The following is a 27,468-nucleotide window of genomic DNA, read 5'->3' on the forward strand; positions in this document are numbered from 1 at the left end:
AGCGAAATAAGTCAGTGAGAGAAAGACAAATACCATATGATTTCACTCATGTGGAATTTAAGAAACAAAACAGATGAACATAGGGGAAGGGAAGGAAAAGTAAGATAAAAGCAGAGAGGGAGGAAAACCATAAGAGCCTCTTAACTGTAAGAGAGCAAACTGAGATTTGCTGGAGGGGAGATGGGTATTAAGGAGGGCACTTGTGATGAGCACTAGGTGTTGTATGTAAGTGATGAATCCCTAAATTCTCCTAAAATCATTACTAAACTGTATGTTAACTAACTTGAATTTCAAAAAACCTTGAAAAAACAAAAAAAAACCCCTCATTAACTTAAAAAAAAGAGACAAAAAGATTTAGAGCTTAATGGTTTATGCTTAGCTTGTTATTTTATTTCTGGGCTTGAACATTCTCTTACTTTTCGATACCAATGCAATTTTTTTGAAAGAATCATTGAAGGCTTGTCTCACTTGCTTGTTTCTCAGAGTGTAAATGAATGGGTTCAACATGGGAGCTATGGACGTCATTAGCACTGTCACACCCTTATTAATAGTCACTGATTCCTTTGCTGAAGGATTGACATAGATGAAGATACAACTTCCATAGGTGATGGAAACCACAATCATGTGAGAAGAACAGGTGGAAAAGGCTCTTTTCCTTTGTTGGGTAGAGGGGAATTGTAGAATGGTCTTGATGATAGAAATGTAAGATTGAAGAACACACACAAGGGTCAGAATGAAGGTCAGCACAGCACAGACAATAACCAACTGCTCTATGAGCCATGTGTCTGAACATGAAATCTTCAAGATTGGAGATGCATCACAGAAAAAATAATCAATGACATTTGAATCACAGAATTTCAAATTGAGGAACAAAGTAAGTGGTGGGAGTATGATCAACAAGCCAGCCATCCAACAGCAGAGGACGAGCCTCTTGCACACTCTGTTGTTCATGATGGTTACATACTGCAGGGGTTTGCAGATGGCCACATAGCGGTCATAAGACATGGCAGCCAAGAGAAAAAATTCTGTTACTCCAAAAACATCGGTAAAAAACACTTGAATAACACAAATATTATATGTAATTGACCTGTCACCTGTTGCTATGTTGTATAAATATCTAGGAATACAAGCAGATGTAAAAGAAATTTCTAATAAGGCAAAATTCTGTAGGAAAAAGTACATGGGTGTTTTAAGGTGAGAGTCTACTAAAGTGAGGGATATGATGGTCAGATTCCCAGTTATACTCAATATGTAAGTGAGAAATAGAAACATAAAAATTGGAATCTGAAGTTGAGGGTCATCTGTCAGGCCCAATAGGATGAAGATTGCTACTGTGTGATTTTTCATCATTGACTACTGAATTTCATTCAATTTCATGTAAAATTTAGAGATATTTTATTTGAATAGAGTGGGATCAAAGCTAGATGGGAATAAACAGTGACTATTAGAGCATACTAATTAACATGTCGTTTCTTCTATAAATTAGTAACTGATATTGCTAGTACTCTGGCTCCCCAAGCCTTTTATTTTATTTTATTTTATTTTATTTTATTTTATTTATTATTTCATCAGTTTTGTGATAGATTTTTAAACATTAAAAAAATTATTCTGCCACCTCATTTTGCTTTCTTTTACAGTTTCAATCTGTAGCCAAGAATGGATTTTCTCATGTAATTAGATATGACCCATATTGTAGGTGAACAAAACTATGATTTCCTCTTATGTCTGACATTTCTTCTTTATTTCAAAAGTGAATATTTAAATTTAAAATTTGCTTTATGTCTTTTCTTGAGGATTTGCTCATGATAAAATTTAAATGTATAACAATGAATCGCGGTTCCATCAGGCATTGCTGATCCATCTGTGGCTTGTTGCCACAATAACCAAGCATATGTTTGTTTTGTTTTGTGTTTTAACATGCATATTACACGTTGTTGGGTCACTCCTCTGACTCTTATGTTTCTCTGGTAGTATAAAATTTACACTCAGTGTCCACTGGATACATGATACAGAGAGTATTTTAATGCACAATTTATTTGCTACAGGTGAAGAAACGTTTGGCCCAATGATATACAGCTGGAAAAAAAAAACATTTTGGTCTGCTTAGTTAAGTATGGCAAACACTCTAATGCCTTGTTATCATTATCACTAAGTTCAAAATCAAATTTAAAATACTGGGGTGCCTGGGTGGCTCAGTCAGTTAAGCGTCTGACTTCTGATCAGGTCATGATCTCATAGTTTGTGAGTTTGAGCCCCGCATTGGGCTCTGTGTTGACAGCTCAGAGCCTGGAGCCTGCTTCTGATTCTGTGTCTCCTTCTCTCTCTGCCCCTCCCCTGCTTGTGCTCTCTCAAAAATAAACAAATATTAAAAAAAATAAAATACTAAATATACTCTTCACACACCTGTCTTTACTCTCTTCCTTAGCTGTAGTGGCAGCATCATGCTGATTAAGAGCACACCTTCTGTATGTAGCAAGATCTCTATCATTCAATATCTGCCTTTCTTGTCTATGTCTGTATGACCTTGGACAATTTTCCCAACTTCTCAGGCCTTCAGTTCTTTATAAAATTGAGATAATAAGAGTATCTACCATGGGGCACCTGGGCAGCTCAGTTGTTTAGGCAACCAACACTTGATTTCAGCTCAGGTCATGATTTCACAGTTCATAAGTTGGAGCCCCATATTGGGCTCTGAGCTGACAGTGTGGAGTCTGCTTGGGATCCTCACTCTCTCTCTCTGTCCCTCCACTGCTTGCTCTGTCTCTCAAAAATAAACAAATAACAACAACAAAAGAGTATCTACCATATACAGTTAAAGTGATTAGAAGAGATAATAAATTTATAATAAAGTCTGATGCATGGTATGAGCTTTATGTATATCAGCTATTATTTTTTTACTCCTGTATATAATTCATGTGACATGAACTCAAAAACACAAAATCCTAAGTGGGATTATGCTCTGTGTAACTCATCTTTCTCCACATTCCTTATCGTAAGAAGAATAGATTATATTTACTGAGAATTTACTATGTGATAGGTCTTGTGATAAGCACTTTACGTTGATTATCTATCTACCCTCCACTCCCCACCTTTCTCCTTCTATACTATGTCTTTACTTCCCAGCCTCTAAAACTACCCAGGTTCAACTATTTATTTGTGATTTTCACTTGCAGCATCACTTCTACTGAGAAGTCTTCTAAACTGTGTTAATTGACCCTTATTTGTGCTCCCATAACACATAATTGTTACTTCCATCTTAGCACTTATGGTGAGAAAGTAAGTTTGTTGAAGTCAGGGACTGTTGTCTTTTTTTCCAGATTTTTAAAATGTTTGTTTATTTTTGAGAGACAGAGTGTGAGTTGGGGAAGGGCAGAGAGAAAGGGAGACATGGAATCTGAAGCAGGCTCCAGGCTCTGAGCTGTCAGCACAGAGCCTGATGCTGGAGTCAAACTCACCAACCACAAGATCATGCCCTGAGCTGAAGTTGGATGCTTAACCCACTGAGCCACTCAGGTACCCTGGCCTGGGGTTGTTGTCTTTTTAATGGGATAGCTATCAAAACTAACAATCCTAGATTTATAGTCAATGGTGAGACATTGTTGTATAAATACATATATATATATATATATATTTTTTTTTTTTTTAATTTTTTTTCAACGTTTTTTATTTATTTTTGGGACAGAGAGAAACAGAGCATGAACGGGGGAGGGGCAGAGAGAGAGGGAGACACAGAATCGGAAACAGGCTCCAGGCTCTGAGCCATCAGCCCAGAGCCCGACGCGGGGCTCGAACTCACGGACCGCGAGATCGTGACCTGGCTGAAGTCGGACGCTTAACGACTGCGCCACCCAGGCGCCTCTTAAATACATATATATCTTATCATTTGGCTACATATTCAAAGCTATCTTCTGTCATATTTGGGTTTCATCTTGTAAATTTTATATGTCCTAGTATTTAACATTGAGGAGTTTTTTTTTAATTGGAGTTTTTTTTATTTTTTGAGGAAGTCATGCATACCATGAAACTGTCATCTCTTTGTTTATGTTATTACCTTCCATGCTGGCCAAACTATTAACTGACATCTCTTCCTTGCTTTAGCTGTCAAACAGATAAATAGTTGTATTTTTCTTGGTATCTGTTTTGCTTTCTTGAAGAATCTGTCAATAAGATATTGAAACTGGAGGTCAAGGAATTTACATATTTGAATAATTTTCACAAACTTTTTATATTAAAATATTATAAATATTTTTACATTTCTATGATATAAATGCACTTAATTTAATTCTATTTAATTTCAATCTATTTTATTTGTGTAACTCCAAATTTTAAATACCTCTTCATTTTTGTAAGTTATTTCAAAAATTTACCTATATTTCAATAGCTTTATGAATGTACCACAAATTTTAAATAAATTTCCAACACTCTTATGTATCTCTTTGTTTTCTACAAAGGTTAAAATGTTTGTGAAAAGCAGCTTTTTTACCAAGGTATCATCTATAAACTTTGTATTAGTTTCCTTCAACTCACTCTGTGACTGTTTAATTATATCCATGCTAAAATTACTACATTGCATCAAAAGCTTTTTTTTCAAGATTATTGCCACTTTTATTTTATAAAAGCTGTGGTGCCATTGGGTCTTAATTTATACAGTTTACACCATGAAATATTCACCCCTTCAGCTTCCATTTAAGACTTTCATTCTTCTGCAGATAAAGATTTCTCCCCCTAAATTTTCCATTTATGTCTCTTTAGTGCATATTTTCATATTTTAAAACTGGAGTTTAAAAACTCTAATGTTTGCATTGGCTTCATGGTTCTATAGTTTTTCCTCAGCTATCAAACTTTGTTTTACATATATATATACACATATTGTTTTACATACACACACACACACACACACACACACATATATATATATATATATATATATATATATATATATATATATTAGTTTTGAGCTGGTGTCTCCAGGTTTTGAGTATTTCTTATAAAAATGAATAGAAAGCAATATGCTTTTCAATATCCTGGTAAAAATCAATCAACTTGTGTTGTGATTGACTGTCATTTGTTCCATAAAATATTTACTTTCTCCAGAGATTCGGGCAGAATCATCCTCACTGTATGTCCACTTTCCACAATTAAACCCCAAGGTTTACTGTCCCTGTCATTGGAAAGAAGAGATGACATTGACTTTTTTTTTTTTGAAGAGATTTGATATTCCTAGGAACTGAAGGGACACACTCTAATAACTACAATAAATAATTAAGTGAAAAGATACTCTTTTTAGCCTTCCTAATGTCCTTAGTCCATTATTTCTCACTCCAGTGTCTCCTAAAGCTTTTACATGGTAACATACTCTTCCCTTGCACCCTCCAGGTGGTAGCTCTTGTTCCAAAATATTTTTTCATTTATTCCATTCCTTAATGCTGTTTTTAAGAGTCAAGGTTTAAGAAAGTAGTTTTCATCTTTCAAAGACTTTTGTACTTCAAAAAAGTGCTAGGATAACTAACTTTGTCAGTATTATTATATAAATTGTCATATCAGTGATTTTATTTTTTTTTAAAAAATTTTTTTTTTTTCAACGTTTATTTATTTTTGGGACAGAGAGAGACAGAGCATGAACGGGGGAGGGGCAGAGAGAGAGGAAGACACAGAATCAGAAACAGGCTCCAGGCTCTGAGCCATCAGCCCAGAGCCTGACGCGGGGCTCGAACTCACGGACCGCGAGATCGTGACCTGGCTGAAGTCGGACGCTTAACCGACTGCGCCACCCAGGCGCCCCCATATCAGTGATTTTAATGTAGATATACAGTTTCTCTTTAAAGAGCAAAATGAGTGTGTGGCAGAGATAACTTCACCGCATATTACCTTTATGTAAACTACAAAAAGCAGCATTAAAAATATATGTCAGAAAGATCTGTGGGTCTTTATATAATAATTCAAATATTACATCTGATTTTGGCAAACCACGTCATTTGCTTCTCAGAAAAGCGACATGCAGATTTATCAAAGATGAAAGTAAATTAAATGGCCATTTTACTTACCCTCTGAGAGTTAATAATAGCTTCAGTTTGTTACTTAACAATGAGTCCTAAAGGCTACTTTGATGAAGAGGATCTATTAGAAAAGGTTTCTGTGGAATTTACTTGGTTCTCAGCTTATGACTCTACTTACTCTGATGCTTTGGGAAGGCTTAGAACTCCTTGGGTTTTTTCATTTTCAACACACTGAGAAGATTTTCAGACTAAGAATTTTGGTCCCCTTTATGCCTAGGAAATATTGTCTAGCTCTCTCTTGGTTAAGAGTAAAATGTTAAGCTATTCCCCCCACTTGCTTTGAAGTCATTTTTATTATGACTTCTCTGGAAAGGATAAGAGGCTTTTACAGTATTAAAATTTGTATTTGATTTATATGCTAAACTTCAAACTAAGTAGTACACAACTGAGTCCTTGGTGACCCACGATCAAACATCACTAATTAGCCTTTGTAATGAATTTGGGCAAAAATCCTAAAAGATGCAGCAGTGAGGGCAGTGTCCTCAGAGATACAAAGACAACAATAGCAACAGGCAAAGGTCAACATAACAACAGTAAAAAACCAGATAGTCAAGAAGTAGGCTTCTTTTCCTGAATTTCTTCCCTAAAATGTATAGAAGATGAAGATCACAACTCTATCCCATTAATCAAATTTTCTCAATCATTAAAAAGGATAAAACAGGAAAATATTAGAAAACACAAAACAACTAATTCTTTTTAGTATTTTAAGGAACTATATGTATATGAATATTCAAAAAATAAGAATACTATTTCCATCTTCACGTTTCGTCACTTCTTTAGATGTGATCGTATGTAGATTCATGTAAAGATAGTTTTCTTTTAATTCATGTAAAGATATATTTTCTTTTCACAATAAACTTAATTGTTCATGTCATCATATATAGTTTTTACATCAAAATACTTTTTTAAAAAGTTTATTCTGAAAGGGAGAAGGAGAGCACATGTGTCAGTGGGGGAGGGGCAGAGAGAAAGGGAGAGAGAGAATCTCAAGCAGGCTAGATGCTCATTGCCGAACTGGAGGCTGGGCTTGAGTTCATGAACTGTGAGATCATGACTTGAGCCAAAATCGAGTTGGACACTTAACAAGTTGAGCCACCCAGGTGCCCCAAGATACGTATACTTTATTATCACAATACACACCTGGTTTGCTCATTCACTACTGCTTTTCATTTTGCATAGTATTTCCTTGTATTAATCCTGTGCACTTAAAAAAAAAACTTATAGTATATGCTCTAGTAATTTCTTGAGATGTGGATTGTAATGGTAAATTTTCTTTCCTCTTACAATAATATATGACATATCAAAATTTGTGCAATATGGGGTGCCTGGGTGGCTCAGTCGGTTAGGCGGCCAACTTCAGCTCAGGTCATGATCTCGCAGTTTGTGGGTTTGAGCCCCGCAAGGGGCTCTGTGCTGACAGCTCAGAGCCTGGAGCCTGCTTCGGATTCTGTGTCTTCCTCTCTCTCTGCAACCCCCCCCGCCCCCCCCACTGCTTATACTCTGTCTCTGTCTCTCAAAAATGAATAAACGTTAAAAAAAATTAAAAAAAAATTTTGTGCAATGTAGCAAGAGCATTGTTTAGAGGGAAATTTTATTTTAAATAAATAATTTAGAAAATTTAATATATTGAAAAACCAGTGACCTAAGCATTCATTTTAAGAGACCCCAAGAAGAACAAACTAAAACAAAATAAACAGAAGGGAAACATAATAATACTTTAGATCAGTTATATAGAGAATAAATATAAGACAAACACAACTACAAAATGGTTTTTTTAAAAAAGACAAACTTCTTGTAGGTATAGTCAAGAAGGGAAAGAGAAAAAAATGGCAATTATCCAAAGTGACAGTGAAAAACAGGAACATCAATAAATGTAACAATTATTAAAAGAATAATTAAGTACATCATAAAGAACATTAGGCCAATAAAATAGTTTACATAAAATAAACCTATTAATTTCTGTTAAAACAACTGAAAACATGAGACAGGAAAAAAATATAAATATTCCAATATAAGGCAAAATTATTGAATCCATAATTAGTAATATCTCACAAAGAAAATTCAGGGCCAAATGGCTTCAGTAGTAAATTATTCCAAAAAATTAAAGAAAAAATTATACTTATTTTCTATAAACCAGTACAGAGAAAAGTAAGAGGAAGGATAATGCTCAACTTGGTTATGGGGGCACTATAACTTTCATGCCAAAATTGGAAGGGATTTTGCAAGAAGTTAAATTACAGGTTGATTTTATTTCATAATAATCAGAAAAATCCTTAAATATAAATTATCAAGTTAAATAGAGTATTATACAGGAAAGGATACATATAACCATAATGTGAGATTTGTTACAGAAATTTTAGGTTGGCTTAACCATTGAAAATAAATATAATCTACCACATTAGTGGAATAAAAGGGAAAAATAAGGTCATCTCAATACAGGAAAAATATTTGATAAACTGCAGTTCTCATTCGTTATTAAGTATTCTCAGCAAAGTAGGAACGGAAACAAAGTTTGTTTGATGAAGGGGATCTAGAAAACATGTTATTTATTTTTGTATTGAAGTATAATTGACATACAATATCCTGTTATTTTCAGATATATATCATAGTGATTCAATATTCTTACACATATAAAATGATACCCATGATAAGTCTAGCTACCATACAAATTTATTACAATATTATTGGCTATATTCCCTATGCTGTACATTATATTCCCATGACTTATTGTATTACTGGAAATTTGTACCTCTTAATTTCCTTCACCCATTTCACCTGTCACCCAACTCCCTGCCCCTATAGTAAACAATAGTTTCCTATATCTGTTAGTCTGTTTTGGTTTTTTGTTCATTTATTTTGTTTTTTATTTATTTATTATTTTTATTTTACAGAGAGAAAGAGCACGTGAGTGGGGGAGAGGGGCAGAGGGAGAGAGAGAAAGAGAATCCCAAGAAGGCTCCATGTTCAGTGAGGAGCCCAATGTAGGGCTTGATCCCCTCTCTGCAAGATCATGACCCAAGCCAAAACAAGAGTTGGATGCTTAACCGATCGAGCCACCCAGGCACCCCCATTTATTTTGTTTTTTAGATTTCACATACAAGTGAAATCATACAGTATTTGTCTTCCTCTGTCTTTCTTATTTCCTGTTTTATAATACCCTCTAGGTCCATCTATGTTGTCACAAATGGCAAGATTTCATTCTTTTTCATGGCTGGCTAATATTCCATTATAGATATTATTTACAATATATATAACATATATTAAGTGAATATGTGTATATAATAATTGTATAGATGAACACTTAGCTTGCTTCCATGTCTTGGCTGTTGTAAATAATGCTGCAGTAAACATAGGGGTGCAGCATTTGTTTCTTTAAATTGGTGTTTTTGTTTTCTTCAGATAAATAACCAGAAGGAAAATTGCTGAATCTGTGGTAGTTGTATTTTTAATATTTTGAGGAACCTGCATACTGTTTTCCAAAGCAGCCGGACCAATTTACATTTCCACCAACAGTGTACAAGAATTCCCTTTTCTCTACATTCTCACAAACAGTTGTTACTTTTTGTCTTTTTGATAATGATAGGCAACCTGAGTGGTATGAGGTAATAATCTCATGTGGTTTTGGTTTGCATTTCCCTGATAATTGGTGAAGTTGAGCATGTGTCTTTGACCATCTGTATGTCTTTGGAAAAATGTCTATTCGAGTTCTCTGTCCATTTTTTGACAGGGTTATTTTTTTTGATATTAAGTTGTGTAAGTTTTTTATATATTTTAGATATTACCCCCTTATCAGATGTATGGTTTGCAAATATTTTCTCCCATTCAGTAGGTTGCCTTTTTGTTTTGTTGATGGTTTCCCTCACCATGCAGAAGCTTTTTAGTTTGATGTAATCCCATTTGTTTATTTCAGTTTTTGTTGCTATTGCCTGAGAAGACTGGTCTCCCCCCCAGAAATGTTGCTGAGACCAATATCAGGAGTTTTCCTCTAGGAGTTGCATGATTTTACGTCTTACATTTAAGTCTTAAATCCATTTTGCATTTAGTTTTGGAATTGGTGTAAGATAGTGGTCAAGTTTCTTTTTTCTTTTTCTTTTTCTTTTTTTTTTGGCACATGCTCTCTAGTTTTCCCAACACCATTTAATGAAGACTATCTTTTCCCTAGTATATTTTTGCCTCTTTGTCATAGATTGATTAGTCATGTGTGTGGGTTTATTTCTGGGCTTTCTATTGTATTCCATTGATCTTTGTGTCTGTTTTCATGCCAGTACCACCTTATTTTGATTATTAGAACTTTGTAATATAGTTTGAAATCAGGGCGTTTGATACCTCCAGCTTTGTTCTTTCTTTCTTCCTTTTTTTTTTTGTCAAGATTGCTTTGGCTACTTGGGGGCTTTTGTGGTTCCATACAAATTTTAGGATTCTTGGTTCTAGTTCTGAAAAATGCCATTGGTATTTTAATGGGGATTACATCTAATCTGTAGATTGCTTTGAGTAGTATGGACATTTTAACAATATTTTTCCAAGCTATGAGCATGATATAGTTTTCCATTTATTTGTGTCGTCTTCACTTTCTTCCATCAGTGTTTTATAGTTTTCAGAGTACAGATCTTTCACCTCCTTGCTTAAATTTATTCCTACATGTATTATTTTGAGTATTGAAAACTTTTCTGTTTAGTTGATGAATATGACAGGATGTCCACTCTATTGCTATTTATCATTGTATTAAGGAGTCTAGACAGGCAATAAAGAAAAGAAAAATATAGTAACTTGTCATTATTTGCATATGATTTGATTATGTGTTGACATATTTAAAAGACCTTACAGATAAATTTGTGAAGGTTGCTAGACAAAAATCAATATTCAAAAACAATAGTTATCTCTAATACTAGCAACAATTAGAAAATCAAAATTTTAAAAATTCATGTAAAATAACCACATATTATCAAACACTGAGGAATGAATCTATCAAAATACCAGTAATATTTCCTTTTTAAAAAATTTAGCCTTTGGTTATTTTTTTAAAGTAAATTTGTTTTTGAGAGAGGGAGAAAACATGAGTGGGGAAGGGCAGGGAGAGAGGAGAGACAGAGAATCCCAAGAGGCACCACACTGTTAGTGTGAGCCCCATGTGGGGCTTGACCCCAGGAACTGTTGAATCATGACCTGAGCTGAAGTCAGATGCTCAACTGACTGAGCCATCCAAGCACCCCAGAAATGCCAATAATATTTCTGTCAATGATGTGTAAAACCTCTATACACTTAAAACCGAAGTATTTTTGAAAGTAATTAAATATACAATTGGGACTGGCCTATACCATATTTTAATGGATTAGAATTCTCAATGTTATAAAGATATTAATTTCCCCCAAATTGACCTACCGGTTCAAAGCAATCTTAAAATCACTGAAGAGAATTTTTTAATTGTGGAAATTGCCAAGGTTTGTAAAGTTTTATGAGAAACAAAGGGTTGATAAGAGCAAGGTAAATTTGAGGAAGTAGAAGACAGTTTGAATTACACTACTCAATATGAAAACTTATTATAAAGCTATACACAGATTATTATATTATTGATTCAGAGATAAGCATATCAATGGAGTTAAAAATGATGAAACCTGAAAAAGATTCACTCACATAACGATTGATTATGACAAAATTGTCACTGAATGCAAGGAGAAAAGGGCAATTTTTTCAAGAAATAATCGTTATTTAATATTCTTATGGAAAAAAAAAGAATAGTTTCCTATCTCAAACCATTGAAAAAAACAATTTCAGATAGGCCATTAACCTTAATTTGTAAAAACTGTGAGTGAAATTTATGGAACATAGTTACCTATTTTCTTGAAAATACCTTTTTGCTGAAAGTGTTTCTCTGGTGAGGCTTCCTTGAATCAAAAACAGAATTTTGGGTCTAATTAACAGAATTTAAGTTCTGAGTCCACTACTAACCAGCACTGCTTAAATATCTGAAGCATTCCAGTTGAAATGTGATGTGAGCCACATATTGAATTCAGAATTTTCTAGTAGCCATATTATAAATAAATTAATGGTATATTTTTATGTAATCAAGTATATCAAAATATTGTTTCAATGTGTCATCAATACAAATTTATTTTTGATCTGTATCACAATCACGTTCCTTGAAATGTCATTATAATTTTGTTTTATACTTGCTTGTTTCTCAAGGTGTAAATGAAGGAGTTCAGGAAGTAGTTCCGAATACAGGAAGCAATGAGAACTATCACGCCCTGATTAATGGCCACTGTTTCCGTGCTTATTGTTTAATATAGATGAAGGTACTGGTTTCATAGGTTTCCTTTGAGTTGTAGTCATTTCTGTGCCTAGTTTAGATACATTTCATGTTATTTACCTGTTTTCACAATCTTCCTAATCATTTTAGTATCTCAAGATCCAGTGTATATATTTATAGATAAAGGTATAGAAACAAATACAGAGGCAGATATATAACCATTTTCCCTACAAATTTACTTGTCTTTTAAGAACTGTTAGCACTTTTAGTTCAAATTAACCTGTTAGTCTGTGATTGCTTTCAGGATTCAAAATTGTAGGAGCCTACATGTTATAATTCAGCTTCTACATTAAGATACAAACATTTGTCATAGCTTCCTTTTTTTTTTTCCGCCTAAAGATATTTTTGTTGTTGTTTGTAATTGTGACAGGTGAAATAAAATGGAGTAATTTATGTTAAGGCGTTTTAAAATGAATCTGAAAGGCCATTAAGCAGGTGGGCTATGTGCATATCCTCACCAGGTAGAACCAGGAACTTCTGAACAGGGCCAAACCCTAAATACTTCAAGGACTCTGCAAGAACATTTATAACTTGCTATAGTAATGGATTTTTACTTAGTGATGGCCTTAGCAATCAGTTATGTTTAGCCAGGATTAGTTTTCTGCTGCCAACACCAATCAAAATTTTTTGAAGACAATTTTTACAAGCCTTCCCTTTTTGGTTTTAAAACCCCCTGACTTTTGCTGCCTAGTGGGATATTACTTGGGTTGCTGCCCAAATCTGCGTACTTGAATTGCAAATTTTTGATCCCAAATACACCCTTTGGCTTGACTATTGCCTCCTGTCAATTTTAGGTTGACAGTGATGTGAATAGTTTATTTAATGCACTGGTCACATATCCCTTCTAAAATGTAAGGCATTAGGGGCAAGAAATTTTCAGGTTTTCTATTCTATCTCCAGGGCTGAAATGGTGTCTGGCATCAAAAATACTCTTGAAAGCTAGAACTGGAAAAGGCAATAAGCACAAGTACTCTATCCAAAATATGCAATGGACTTGTTGGTTCTGCTTATTTTGTCTTATTTTGTTTGCAGTTTTGTAAAGTCTTGTTAAGATGTGAGGTCTGTCTTTTGTTTCTTAGAAATGTATTATAGTTTCTTTTTAAAAGAGCTTCCTAAAATAGTTTCCTTGCCAAGAGAGGTATGACTTAAAACTCTAAAGGAGTATACTTTTTATGAAAACATGGTTTCTCTACATTAGCAAATTCCATTACTTCTTTGAGAATAATGCAATTCTCTTGATTGAGTCTTTGAGAGCTTGTTTTACTTGCTTGTTTCTCAAGGTGTAAATGAAGGGGTTCAGCATAGGAGCAATGGATGTAATGAGGACTACCACACCCTTGTTACTAGCCACTAATTCCTTTGCTGAAGGCTTAACATAGATGAAAATGCAACTTCCATAGGTGATGGAGACCACAATCATGTGGGAAGAACATGTAGAAAATGCCTTTTTTCTTTGGTGGGCAGAAGAGAATTGTAGAATGGCCTTGATGATGTATATGTAAGATAGAACTACACATATAAGGGTCATAATAAAGGTCAACACAGCACAGACTATGACCATCTGCTCTATGAGCCATGTTTCTGAGCATGATATCTTTAGGAGGGGGGATACATCACAGAAAAAATGGTCAATAACATTAGAGTCACAGAATTCCAGCTTTAAGCCCAGGCTGAGCGGTGGGATTATGACCAAGAAGCCAGTTGTCCAGCACCAAACGATGAGTCTTCTACAGACACTGTTGTTCATGATGGTCACATAATGCAGGGGTTTGCAGATGGCCACATACCGATCATAGGACATGGTGGCAAGGAGAAAAAATTCTGTTACACCAAAAAGATCAGTAAAAAACATTTGAGTGACACAGTTGTCATATGTGATTGTCTTGTCTCCTGTTGATAAGTTGTACAAATATCTGGGAATACAAGCAGAGGTAAATGAGATTTCTAAGAAGGAGAAATTTTGTAGGAAAAAGTACATAGCATTTTTAAGGTGAGAATCTATGAAAGTAAGGGAGATGATTATCAGGTTCCCAGTTATACTCAACATGTAGGTGAGAAATAGAAAGATGAAAATCATAATCTTCAGTTGTGGATCATCAGTTAGTCCCAGTAGGATAAAAGTTGTTACTGTGTGGTTTCTCATCATTGACTTCTGACTTCAATCTGCATTTAGAATTCAGATATATTCGATATGCACAGAGTGGTAATTAATGGAAGAAAAAACTATGCAAACAAGCACATGCGCTTAAAAAAAGTTTTATATACAAATATTATCAATACATTGGTATCCTAAGTTCCACAATTGTGTATTTTTGGTAATTTCATGGGAGATTTAAAAAAATCAGAAAAGTCGATATTACACTCCAAAATATTGTGGGTGCTTCCTTATCATTACATTTTATTCACAATTTATATCTTATTTTAGTTAGACCTAGGATTTGATTTTCCCTACAGGTAGATTTGACTGCTAATGCTTTGTGAGATCAATTTGTCCCTGTTCACAGACTGATTCCTAAAGCTAAATCTTAAACTTTCATTACCACCATCATGCATTTCTTCCAAGTTTGATCCTTGTGATAAAGAACAAATATATCACAAATAGTTTGGGACTCACTCTGTATAGGTTCTCCACATCCACTACCAGATATGTTGAGCTCCAGTATTACAATTTAAAAAATACGTGTTTTCTTTAAATAAGTTCTTCCTTACTGATTTTCCTGACTCTCATGATTTTCTGTGTAAAATCACACTCATTTTCCACTGTGGTACAGAATACAGGAAGTGTTTTGATGACAAATATATTGTATAGAATGATAATATGTAGGTGTTGGTTGTAAAATATATAGGCATGTAAAAATCCTTACAATTTTTCTCAGTTTTCAAACTGTTTAATTAAGGTTGGAGTACATTCCGAAAAACTGTTTCTAATATTACTAACTACAAAAAAATTGAGATTGAACTATTAAACATATTCTTCAAGCATGGCTTGCTTTCACTGTGACTCAGTTTTATCATCTACAGAATGGAAATAATATTTTCCTTCATGTATACATACTAAGTTAAATGTTAGTATATAAGGTACTTAAAAAGTACATGGCTAATAATGAGTAATAAATGTATTTTAACTATTTTAATGACCTTGTCCAGAATGATTTTCCAGTCATCAATATACTGTAGTCCTGTTTTGTCCTCATGAATCTAATGAAATAATTTATGCCAAAAATCATCACATTTTTTTTGTTTTTAAAGTTTAGCAAATTTCTAAGTAGAATGTGTACTTTCAACCACACAATATTCACAGCATTCTCTCATAACTTAATATCACCTACATGTTTACCTGTCATCTTTTTGCTTTCTAATTTCTATTTCTTTTTTCACTGGTCTTATGTTGAAATAGTTCTTAATACTTCTTAACAAACATACTCTGAGTATTTTCTTGAACTCCTTATCTCTAAAAATGATTGCTCTTTAGTCACATAACCAAATGCACTCCAGACATAAAAAGTCTAAAATGAAACTCTCACATTCTCATCCTATTTCTCCCCGTGTTTTTTTTTTTTTTTATAATATAACTTGTATATTACATTTATTGAGCCTTTACTGTATGCTATATACTGAAACACTTTACATGGATTATCTATCTGGAGTAATCTTCCCTCCAGTGATCTGTATTTCCCCATTCCATCTCAGTCTCCAGTTTTTCTGGGAATGCACATATTTAGCCATTGGTTTTTAATTTTGAGTTCCCAGAATTTGTGCTTGGGAGATGTATCACTTCCATCATGGCATTCAAATTATGCAACTCTTAGGTGACCTCTTATTTATTGTTGCTTAAACTAATGCTATCAATGACTATACACTATCCAAGATTAAATACGCTAAAAATGATGTTCAAAACCCATATTAGAACTTCCACTGCTGAATTTTATACAGTCAGGAAATTCATTTACCAGAGGTGAATGTGACCCAAGTCTCAAAAAAAATTGAACTGAAATGACAGAATTTATAATACTTACACTCTGGAAGTTAATCATAGCTTCTTTCTATTAAGTTGTTTAACTGCAACTGTTCTTATAGCTCCAACTTGAAAACGAATATAATGTTGAAAACCAGCAAGAAACTTCTGGTAACTACTGGTTGAATCTAATCTGGCCACTCCTGCAGTAATAGTGCTTGGGAATATACATAATTTCCTTGAGTTTTTATCTTCAAACAATTGTATCAGTTCCCTCACAATAGCTATAGTGCCATCACAAGCCTAGAAAATAGTTTTTTATTTTTATTTGTCTTTTTTAGCTTTTAATCATTGAGAAGAAAAGCAAGTATAAGGGCACTCCTAGTAGCCTTGGAAGAGTTGATGTTCTGAACTATTTTGCTGAGAGAGAATTTTCACATTTCAAGCTTGATATTTATTTGCCAAATCTGCAACAAAATTAATAAACGGAGTCCTTGGTGACCCAGATTCAAAAATCACTAATGAATCATCTGTGTAATCATCTTGTATCATCTGACCTTAGGGTAAAAAAAACAAACAAACATACCTAACACAGTAGTAGTGGGAACGTGGCCTTTGGAGACAGGAAAAGCAATAGAATCATTTAGGACACTGGTAGGACAACACTAACTCTTAACCTAGTCCAGTTTCTTTTTACAAATTCTTATCATGTAAGGAGGTTAAGAGATGATAGATCTCCCTGTCTGCTTTTCTGAATAGTTATAAGATGAACAAATCATATATTAAAACATTTGATTAACTATGTAACAATAAAAAAAATCACGGTGAAAAAGATAAAGACAAATTAGAGGTAGCAAAAGTTAATATTTTGGAGAATATCCTTCCATATTTTCTTTCTTATAAATATATCCATGTTTGTCACGTGTAATAATTGCAAATGCACAAACATTAAAAATACCTCTGTGTTGGGATATACAGATTGTCTCAGCTATTTTATTCTTAGAAATGAACCTAGGTGTATCTCAATAATTATTGATATGCATCATTTTTTTAAGTTTCTTTTTGAGAGAGAGAGCAAGCGGGGGAGGGTCAGAGAGAGAAAGAGAATCCCAAGCATGCTCTGCACTGTCAGCATGGAGCCCGATGTGGAGCTCCAACTCACAAACTGTGGAATCATGACCTGAGCTGAAACTGAGAGTCCAATGCTTAACTGACTGAGCCACCCAGGTGTCCAGTGATATGCATCATTTAAAATCTATTTAATATTAGTCCACTGTTTTAATAACATGAAAGTGTCAACCAACTTTTATCACTATTGTAAACATATGCTGCTTCTAAAGTTTCACCATTGTAAAATATCACTGTATGGATACTTATGCTGTTTCCAATTACCTTAAATTGTTTTGGCTTCTTTTATATTTTTACAATCATAAAAAATTTTACAATGATAAAAAATTGTGAAAATATTTTGTACATTATCAGATAATTGATAGAATTGAAAAATTTTCATAATATTGATATATTTCTAACAGCATTTTAGTTTTATTAATATTGTTATAAGTAATAATATTTTCTTTAAATTAGGCATATGAGTGTCTTCGTGCATATACCTGAGTCATGAAGGTACATCTTATTTTCTTTTAAATAATTATTACCTTCATTCATTTTTTTACTTTAATTTTTATTTTTTAAAATTTACATCCAAATTAGTATATAGTGAAGCAATGATTTCAGTAGATTCCTTAATGCCCCTTACCCATTTAGCCCATCCCCCCTCCCACAACCCCTCCAGCAACCCTCAGTTTGTTCTCCATATTTATGAGTCTCTTCTGTTTTGTCCCCTTCTCTGTTTTTATATTCTTTTTGTTTCCCTTTCCTTATGTTCATCTGTTTTGTCTCTTAAAGTCCTCATATGGGTTAAGTCGTATGATTTTAGTCTTTCTCTGACTAATTTCACATAGCATAATACCCTCAAGTTCCATCCATGTAGTTGCAAATGGCAATATTTCATTCTTTTTGATTGCCGAGTAATACTCAATTGTATATATATATACCATGTCTTTATCCGTTCATCCAGTGATGGACATTTGGGCTTTTTCCATACTTTGGCTATTGTTGATAGTGCTGCTATAAACATGGGGGTGCATGTGTCCCTTCGAAACAGCACGCCTGTATCCTGTGGATAAATGCCTAGTAGTGCAATTGCTGGGTCATAGGGTAGTTCTATTTTTAGTTTTTTGAGGAACCTCCATACTGTTTTCCAGAGTGGCTGCACCAGCTTGCATTCCCACCAACAATGCAAAAGAGATCCTCTTTCTCTGCATCCTCACCAACATCTGTTGTTGCCTGAGTTGTTAATGTTAGCCATTCTGACAGATGTAAGGTGGTAGCTCATTGTGGTTTTGATTTGTATTTCCCTGTTGATGAGTGATGTTGAGCATTTTTTTCATGTGTTAGTTGGCCATCTGGATGTCTTCTTTGGAGAAGTGTCTATTCATGTCTTTTGCCCATTTCTTCACTGGATTAATTTGTTTTTTGGGTGTTGAGTTTGATAAGTTCTTTGTAGATTTTGGATACTAACCCTTTATCTGATATGTCATTTGCAAATATCTTCTCCCATTCTGTTGGTTGCCTTTGAGTTTTGCTGATTGTTTCCTTTGCTGTGCAGAAGCTTTTTATTTTGATGAGGTCCTGTCACGACCGGTGCGACAATCACCGAGGTCAGGGTCCTGAGGGTAGGGGAATGCAAGAAAAAAAAGAGAGAAGAGAAAGTTTGGGAACAGGAGGGTCCCCTGGGCTGATGGCCCAAGTGACGACTTTATTGTTGCTGTACACAATCTTTTATAATATAAGACTCTTATGGATCAGGTCATTCTAAGAATAAACAGGTTTCACATGATCACTGCCAGCCAAAACATTTAGTTCTGTGTACCTTGTGAACTTTCTGAATGGGTCACAAGACCTTGTTGACAGATGGCTAGCAAAACACAATTCCCATGTTTGTTTCTATCTGACTCGGGGTAGAAAAAGGGAGGTAGCATTACTGCCAACACCTGCAGACCACAGGCTTCAGGAATTAACTTTCTCAGCCTTGACAAGGCTTTCGTATGCCCTTGAAAGTGGGGGAATGGGAGGGGGAACCACCGGGTTGGCTTGAGTCAACAGGGAACTTTGCTCGACCCGGTCTCAGCCTGGCACCGGGGCCCGGCCCCCCACATGTCCCCCTATTGTTTTGTAATTGCAACATGTGCATCCTGGCCTGGTATGTGGTAAAGGCAGTAAGACCCCATCTCCAGAAATAACACAGCAAGACAAGTATAACAGATATTATGGAAACAATTCCAATAAAGATCCAAAAGGAATGCTGAAGAATATTAAATGGATTAAACCCATTAAGTTGGTGCAGTATGGTTTCAGCAAGATCTCCAGGGTTAGGGAAACTGAGTGAGCTACTTGCAACAGCATTTATCTCTTCTTGTAGCTGTAAGAGGTCTAAGCTAGTATTAGCATCATGCCAAACCCCTTGTAAATGACGACGCACTTGTCCCCATGTCACATTGGTATGCTCTAAAGGGGTAACACAGATATGCTTATATGCATCGTGACAAATTAAAGAAAGTCTGGTACGCAAAACAGCAAACTGATCACGAAGATACATCAATGCTTCTTGTAGTGCCTCCAATTGGGCTTCCAATTTACGGTCTATTCGTTCTTGAGTGGCAAACACCTTGGATACATTATGAGCCAATTCATTTACATGGGATGCCGTTTGGGCACTTTCATGTAAGGATATTACAGGTACAGTTGCAGAGGCAATTACAGTCACTGCTGCCATGAGTCCAGCAATTAAGAGTCCAAGAAACCGTTTGGTCCTGCGCAGATGTTTACTGATTTCTAAAGCCAATTGCATCCCATAATTAGGATACCAAGGTCCTGTAACATTTACTGGCCACATCCAATAGGGAGGTTGTAAGATCAGATAAACCTTCATTCCACTTCTAGAGGGTCCATCTACTGGTAGACAATTGGTCAAAACACAAGCAGGACACGTCAGCCGGTATAACTGATGACCATCTTCTTTCACTGGAGTAATGGTCCCATCTCCAACAATCAGAGAGTAGGGTGGAGGAACACAGGCATGCAATTGCAGAACTGGAGAAACATAATATTCTGGAAAACTAAAGCTGTCATTAGTATATATTTTATCAAAGGTAGCATATAATTTCCAAAGATCAGAATGAATTCTTCCTTCAGGGGATTGCAAAATGGTTTGTGGGATAATCTTATGGTGTACCTGTATCTCGCTAGGAGGTGGATCCACGACCCTGGAATCAAGAGTCTCATGCTCTACCGACTGAGCTAGCCGGGCCTTTCGGGAATAATCTGTAATGGTATAGTTTATGTCTTTAGGAGTCATCCTCAAAGAAGAGGACTGGGCACATATACCCCAAGGTGAGTCCCCAGTAAGGTCTTGACCAGCTGAGGGACATATAGGAAGATTCTGAGGAGGATCACGCGGTCCAAAAAACATCCATTCTCCTAATAATTCTCTCTTTTGCCAATAAGCAGCAACGGAGCGGGGTACCCGTTCAGAAAGACGCTTGTCATTTTGCCACATAGTATAAGTAATAGACCGCCCTACTGGTTTCGTACCCAAATACCCATAAGCAAGTTTGTACGGCGTAGACTCCCTTTGCAGGCAGATGGGTACTCCTGCAGAGAGTGCCGTTCAATTTATAGAGGCCGACACAGTGGGCAAAAACCCTGCATCTTCCCCTCCCATAAAGGTGAGATTGGTGTATACTTTGGGTGTGGGGTCTCTCCATGTTACAGGTTGTACTGTAGGAGGACCTACCATGTATGCCTAATAGAGAGCAGACTCCCCGGTTGTAGTTAGAATGCACAGGCATGCCAAGAAGACATGTGTGGCTGTTACCTCTCTACCTGAGGCTATCACTACATCAGTGGCCTGGGTCAGTAGGTTCTTTATCTGTCCCCAGGTGGGTGTACCCGCCTTATGACTCCGCCGTTGTCGTTTCTGGGGGAGCTCCGTCACTGTCAATTTGGCCATTTTTCGGCGCAATCATAATGTCTCTGAGGAGCCGAAGCGGGACCCAGCGTGGCGCTTCCTCATCCTGTGCAAAAACACAAGCATACCCTCGCCCTTTTCGAAGGACTGGGTCTGGGCCTCGCCAAATGCCTTCTGGCATATCTTTCCATCTTGCCATCAAGAGAGGTTCTTGACTCTTTCCCCAGCGACGCTCTGCGGCAGTCATCCCTGCTTCATTGACATTAAAAAAATTTAAAACATACAACACAAGAGTGAGATATACATGTGGGGAATACTTTATCTTTCCCTTTAATATCTCCCCCTCTTTAAGTTTTTGCAGATACTGTTTTAGAGTCAGATGAGTTTGCTCAACAATAGCTTGTCCTGTGGAATTATAAGCAATGCCAGTTGTATGCTCAATTTGGAATTGGTGGCAAAATTCTGTAAAAGATTTAGAAGTATAAGCACTACCATTGTCAGTTTTTATTTTATGAGGTTTGCCCATTGCTGCAAAGGCAGAAAATAGGTGATTTTTAACATCAACAAATGCTTATCCTGAGTGGGCTGAAGCATGTATATAGCCTGAGCAAGTATCTACAGACACATGTATATATTGCAATTTCCCAAAAGGTAAATATTGGGTGACGTCCATTTGCCACAAGTCATTGGGCCGAAGACCTCGGGGATTAATGGCATAGACCGGCTGTGGGAAGAATTGTGGACAGATGCCGCATTGTTTAACAATTTGGCCGCTTCACGAGATATTTTGAATTCTCGTCGAAGGGCTGCCGCATTCTGATGAAAATTATCATGACTCCTTTTGGCTGTTTCCAAAGGAGTGGTAATGGGCAGAACTTGCAGTAAATGGGTTGCTGCATCGGCTATCCGATTCCCAGCAACTAGGGGACCAGGCAGGTCGGTGTGAGCTCGAATGTGGGAAATATAAATTGGACTGTGCCGTGAATTAAGAAGTTTTTGTATAGCATGAAATAGATGATAAAGTTCCTCATCTGCTGTCAGTATAAAGGCAGTGGGAAGTTGCAACATGGCTTTGACAATGTATTGACTGTCAGAATAGACATTTATAGATTCCAGATAAGTTTTTAGGGCTACCTGTACAGCATAAAGCTCAGCCCTTTGGACAGATTTAGTCGTATAATTTAAAGTGATCAAATTTTTATGTTGGGAAGTGACATAATATACTGCAATTTTACCTTCTTTACTAGCATCCACAAAAATGGAAGTAGCACCTTCAATCGGCTGACAAATAATAGGATTATAGGGCAAAATATCTATAAGACTGAAACCTTGTATTAAAGAATCAGAAGGTAAATGAAATTTAATTTGGCCTGTAAAATTAGCCAAGGCAAGTTGCCATTCGATGGACTGGGCAAAAGCAGCGTCCACCAGCTTCTGTGTCAGAAAGGCACAAGCAATAAATTCTGGATCGTGTCCAAAGAGCTGAACAGCTCGGGATCTTCCTCTAATGATGAGAAGACAAACCATAGATAGCAAAGGATTAATGACATGCAGAGAGTGTAAGGCTAAATGTAGCCATTCAAGTGGACCATGAGATTGCCACAGAATTGCAAAGGGGATGACCTGAGGTTTTAATATTATTAGATACAAAGGCTGAGAAGGGTCAATTCTAGTGACTTGGGCCTGCTGAATGGCCTGTTCTATATGTCTTATAGCTTCTTTAGCTTCTTGAGTGAGACTTCACGGTGACACTGGAGAACTATCTCCTTTTAGAATATTAAACAAAGGCAGTAATTGTTCTGTGGTGACCCTTAGTGTATTTCTAATCCAGTTTATATCTCCTAATAATTTCTGAAAATCATTTAAAGTAGTCAAATGTCTGGTTCTAATTGATACTTTCTGAGGTCGCACAGTTGATTTGGAGATGAGATACCCTAGGTATTCAAAAGGTGCTTCCCTTTGAACTTTCTCAGGGGCAACAATCAAATTATATGCTTTAAAGCATCTTTGAAGAGAAATAAAAGCCTCCTGTAATAATTCCTCAGTTTCAGCAGCCAAAAGTAAGTCATCCATATAATGGATACAATATACATGGGGAAAACTCTGTCTAAAAGGGGTAATTGCTCTGGCCACAAATTCTTGACATAAAGTCGGACTGTTAGCCATGCGTTGCGGTAAGACATTCCACTGATACCACTTAGCAGGTTCCTGTAAGTTAGTGGAAGGCAGGGAGAATGCAAAATGTTCTCCGTCACCAGGGGCCAACGGAATGGTAAAAAAAACAATCTTTTAAGTCCAAAACTAGCAATTGATATTGTAAAGGAATGGCCGATGGGGAAGGGAGGCCAGGTTGCAAAGCCCGCATGGGCTTCATGACAGCATTAATTGCTCTCAAATCTTGCACCAACCTCCATTTATTTGACTTTTTTCTAATCACAAAGATTGGGGTGTTCCAGGGACTGGTGGAGGGAACTAAATGACCTAATTGCAGTTGTTCCTCTATGAGGTGAACAGCAGCCTCCCTCTTAACAATAGGTAAGGGCCATTGGTCAACCCACACTGGAGTGGAAGTCATCCACTGGAGAGGCATAGCGTGGGGAGTTTCCAATGGCCCTAGGAAAAACCCAATCTGAAATGGTCTCTTTTAGGCTCGGGGACATATGGCTCAGGATTCCCCTGCAACTCCTTCTCTAAGCCTTTCCCCTCAATATAGCCCATTTTCTTCATAAGGTGCATAGCAAGATTAGTCTGTTTTTGAATCGGGACTGCCTTAGTCTCCAGAGTCAAATTCATAGTGGTTAATATGTCCCTGCCCCAGAAATTAAGATCTATATTCAAAACAAAAGGCTGAAAAGTTCCAGTCATACCATCAGGCAGTCTCCAATGTAAATAATCAGAGCTTTGCAACGGAACAGAGGCATAACCAACACCTTTAATTGGAATATCAGTCACTTGAGTAGGCCATGTGACAGGCCAACTTTTTTGAGCAATAACTGAGACATCTGCACCTGTATCCACTAGTCCCTCAAACGGGACTCCTTGGATATGCAATGTAAGCATGGGCTTTTCTACAGAGATCACTTTAGCCCAGTAAAGATCTGTGGAGCTGAACCCTTGATTTCCCCGATAAGGTTTAACAGCCTTATTATTGGAGGATATCTGGGGTATCAAGATCAATTGTGCTATGGGAGTCTTGGGCTCAAGCACCAAAGTTCCCATAGTTAAGCTGGCCAAAATTTTTATTTCTCCAGTGTAATCTTCATCAATAACTCCAGGATAGATCACCAATCCCTTAAGAGTCCAGCTGGATCTTCCCAATAATAACCCCCAAGTATTCCTGGGTAGAGGCCCCCATATCCCTGTGGGGATGGCTTTAGGGGGCTGTCCTCCTTCTAGGTAAACGGACTGAGCTGGGGTAAGATCTAGTCCTGCACTGGCGGGGTTACCGCGGTGTAGTTGGCTAATACCTGGGAGGTCTCCAGTGTTGGACACAATGGGTGGGAAGGTGCCTGTGGGAACATTGCCGCAATTGTTTGAGAGGCCTGTGGCTGGCCCCGCTTCCAGTTTCCCTGAAGAGGTTTGCCATTACAATCAGTTTTAGAGCGGCACTCATTGACCCAGTAATACCCCTGTCTACATCTGGGACAAATAATTGCCGGCTTATTATTAATGTTAGGGCCACTTGGCAAACCGGGGGTGGTTGGAATTATTTCTGTACTATGACATTGGGCCTTCATATGGCCCTTTTGGCCACATTTGAAACACACTATTCCACCCAACTTCCTTGGATTAGTTCTTACGTTTTTACCCTGAAGTTGGGCATGCACCTGTGAGGGGTCTATTCCCTTTAAGGCAGCTGCCAAAGTAATGCCCTGAATATGAGATGGTCCAATCTCAGCACATAGTCTGACATAATCCTCCAAGGTACCCTGATTTTTCCAAGGACGAATGGCTGCCTGACATGCAGAATTAGCATTTTCATAAGCCAGTTGTTTTACAATAATGGTACCTGCCTCCCCATCAGTAACGATATGACTGACTGCAGTCAAAAGGCGCCCAACGAAATCCTGGTACTTCTCATCTGGCTCTTGCCTAATTTTAGACAATTCCTCAGTTCTGCCCCCTGTGGAGGGGAGTTTTTTCCAAGCTGCAATGGCACAGGTATTAATTTGATTATATGCAATTTCAGGATAATTCAGCTGGAGGCCCACATCATAATATTGTCCTGTACCTGTGAGCATGTTAAAATCCACTGGTGTGTTAGTTCTTTTATTATACATAGCCTATTTTTCAGCATTCTCTGCAAATTCTGCTTTCCACAAGAGGTTATCTCCCTCACTCAAACAAGCCTGAGCAATGACCTTCCAATCTCCTGGGCATAATGCCTCCCTGCTCAAATTATCAAGCATAGACAGGGTAAAGGGAGCTGTTGGACCATACTGGGCTGTAGAGGATTTCAAATCTTCCAGCAATTTAAAACTTAGGGCGGAGTACACTCTCTGTCCCCCCTGCTGAATAACAGGGTAAGCGTGAAAAGCAGAGGTGTCTTCCCCATACTGTGTTGCTTGATACAGAGTCCGCTGCAAAGGAGTAGCTCCCATAACGGGGTAAGGTTCAGTGGACTGTTGATTCTGAGTAATAGGGAAAGCCAGCCGAGGTAAGCCTCTATCTGGTGCCTGAAGAGAAGGTCGTTTTAAAGGTACCTTCTGGACCAGAGGGGCCAAGAAGGCAGGCTTCCTCTGATCTTCCAAATATGGCCCATCATCTCCCTGATCCCCAAAAGGAGAGTTATCATTATTTTCTGGATCTTGCACAGATAACTGTTCTAGGAGGGGGAGAGGAGGTAAAGGTGAAGGCACCCGTGACTGTCCCGAAAGGGCATTGAAAGTAGTTTCTGGAGGGACAGGAACATCTGAAGTCACTAAGGGTTGGGCTGCTTCCGAGCTAAGAGAAACTATTTCAATAGAATCTTGCGGATCAAGGACCTCCTTAATACAGGTCCAAGTAGACCACAAAGTCCCTGGAACTGCAGCTCCACGAATCTTCATTTGATTTTTAAGTTCCTGACCAACTCGCTGCCAATCCTTTAAATCAACTGTACCCCCATCTGGAAACCATGGGCAATAATCATGCACTATGTCAAAAAATTCCCTAAGGGCTGACTGAGAAACCTTAATTCCCTTCTCCTTCATAAGAGCCTGCAAGGCAGTTATAAAATATCCCTGTTCCATAGACTGTTTCTGTCCCATAGTTTTACTCCCGTCGTCTGTGCTGCTGGCACAGTTCCCCTACCTGAATTAGACGCTGCGCGGTCCACTTTCACTTTCCTCCTTGTTGTCTCAGGTCCCTGTTCGGGCGCCACTTGTCGCGACCAGCGCGACAATCACTGAGGTCAGGGTCCTGAGGGTAGGGGAATGCAAGAAAAAAAAGAGAGAAGAGAAAGTTTGGGAACAGGAGGGTCCCCTGGGCTGATGGCCCAAGTGACGACTTTATTGTTGCTGTACACAATCTTTTATAATATAAGACTCTTATGGATCAGGTCATTCTAAGAATAAACAGGTTTCACATGATCACTGCCAGCCAAACATTTAGTTCTGTGTACCTTGCGAACTTTCTGAACGGGTCACAAGACCTTGTTGATAGATGGCTAGCAAAACACAATTCCCATGTTTGTTTCTATCTGACTCGGGGTAGAAAAAGGGAGGTAGCATTACTGCCAACACCTGCAGACCACAGGCTTCAGGAATTAACTTTCTCAGCCTTGACAAGGCTTTCGTATGCCCTTGAAAGTGGGGGAATGGGAGGGGGAACCACCGGGTTGGCTTGAGTCAACGGGGTACATTGCGTGACCCGGTCTCACCCTGGCACCGGGGCCCGGCCCCCCACAAGGTCCCAGTACATTTTTGCTTTTGTTTCCCTTGCCTCCAGAGATGTGTTGAGTAGGAAATTCCTGCGGGCAAGATCAAAGAGGTTTTTGCCTGCTTTCTCCCCGAGGATTTTGATGGCTTCCTGTCTTACATTGAGGTCCTTCATCCACTTTGAGTTCCTTTTTGTGTATGGTGTAAGAAAGTGGTCCCGGTTCATTCTTCAGCATGTTGCTGTCCAGTTTTCCCAGCACCAC

The 27,468-nt window shown here is 37.3% G+C and overlaps 6 protein-coding genes across 6 annotated transcripts; all 6 read right to left on the reverse strand.

Moving 5' to 3' along the window:
- Positions 1–375: 375 nt before the first annotated feature.
- On the reverse strand, positions 376–1,377 carry LOC147579100 (olfactory receptor 6C2-like). The gene has a single exon (XM_086715110.1). The coding sequence runs from the start codon at positions 1,348–1,350 to the stop codon at positions 376–378; it is 975 nt and encodes a 324-aa protein (XP_086571236.1). The 5' UTR covers positions 1,351–1,377.
- A 12,193-nt stretch (positions 1,378–13,570) lies between these two features.
- On the reverse strand, positions 13,571–14,543 carry LOC112863644 (olfactory receptor 6C2-like). The gene has a single exon (XM_025926800.2). It carries the CDS (start codon positions 14,507–14,509, stop codon positions 13,571–13,573), a length of 939 nt encoding a protein of 312 aa, XP_025782585.1. The 5' UTR covers positions 14,510–14,543.
- Positions 14,544–19,058: 4,515 nt separating this feature from the next.
- On the reverse strand, positions 19,059–26,920 carry LOC147579101 (endogenous retrovirus group K member 7 Env polyprotein-like). The gene is made up of 2 exons (XM_086713142.1): positions 26,640–26,920; positions 19,059–21,453 (listed from the first exon to the last, which is right to left on the reverse strand). The coding sequence occupies exon 2, from the start codon at positions 20,934–20,936 to the stop codon at positions 19,404–19,406; it is 1,533 nt and encodes a 510-aa protein (XP_086569268.1). The 5' UTR covers positions 20,937–21,453; positions 26,640–26,920; the 3' UTR covers positions 19,059–19,403.
- On the reverse strand, positions 23,961–24,566 carry LOC147579102 (endogenous retrovirus group K member 7 Pro protein-like). The gene has a single exon (XM_086715111.1). It carries the CDS (start codon positions 24,564–24,566, stop codon positions 23,961–23,963), a length of 606 nt encoding a protein of 201 aa, XP_086571237.1.
- Positions 24,770–25,627, reverse strand: LOC147579103 (endogenous retrovirus group K member 10 Gag polyprotein-like). The gene has a single exon (XM_086715112.1). It carries the CDS (start codon positions 25,625–25,627, stop codon positions 24,770–24,772), a length of 858 nt encoding a protein of 285 aa, XP_086571238.1.
- On the reverse strand, positions 25,631–26,596 carry LOC147579104 (endogenous retrovirus group K member 8 Gag polyprotein-like). The gene has a single exon (XM_086715113.1). The coding sequence runs from the start codon at positions 26,594–26,596 to the stop codon at positions 25,631–25,633; it is 966 nt and encodes a 321-aa protein (XP_086571239.1).
- Positions 26,921–27,468: the final 548 nt, after the last annotated feature.

This window comes from Puma concolor, chromosome B4, assembly GCF_028749965.1.
Source record: "Puma concolor isolate L17-30 chromosome B4, mPumCon1.1.hap2, whole genome shotgun sequence".
NCBI lineage: Eukaryota > Metazoa > Chordata > Mammalia > Carnivora > Felidae > Puma > Puma concolor.

Excerpts from the sequence above, each read along its gene's own strand:
- LOC147579100 (XM_086715110.1), bottom strand. The coding sequence starts at position 1,350 with ATGATGAAAAATCACACAGTAGCAATCTTCATCCTATTGGGCCTGACA.
- LOC112863644 (XM_025926800.2), bottom strand. The coding sequence starts at position 14,509 with ATGATGAGAAACCACACAGTAACAACTTTTATCCTACTGGGACTAACT.
- LOC147579101 (XM_086713142.1), bottom strand. The coding sequence starts at position 20,936 with ATGTGGCAAAATGACAAGCGTCTTTCTGAACGGGTACCCCGCTCCGTT.
- LOC147579102 (XM_086715111.1), bottom strand. The coding sequence starts at position 24,566 with ATGGGAACTTTGGTGCTTGAGCCCAAGACTCCCATAGCACAATTGATC.
- LOC147579103 (XM_086715112.1), bottom strand. The coding sequence starts at position 25,627 with ATGTATAATAAAAGAACTAACACACCAGTGGATTTTAACATGCTCACA.
- LOC147579104 (XM_086715113.1), bottom strand. The coding sequence starts at position 26,596 with ATGGGACAGAAACAGTCTATGGAACAGGGATATTTTATAACTGCCTTG.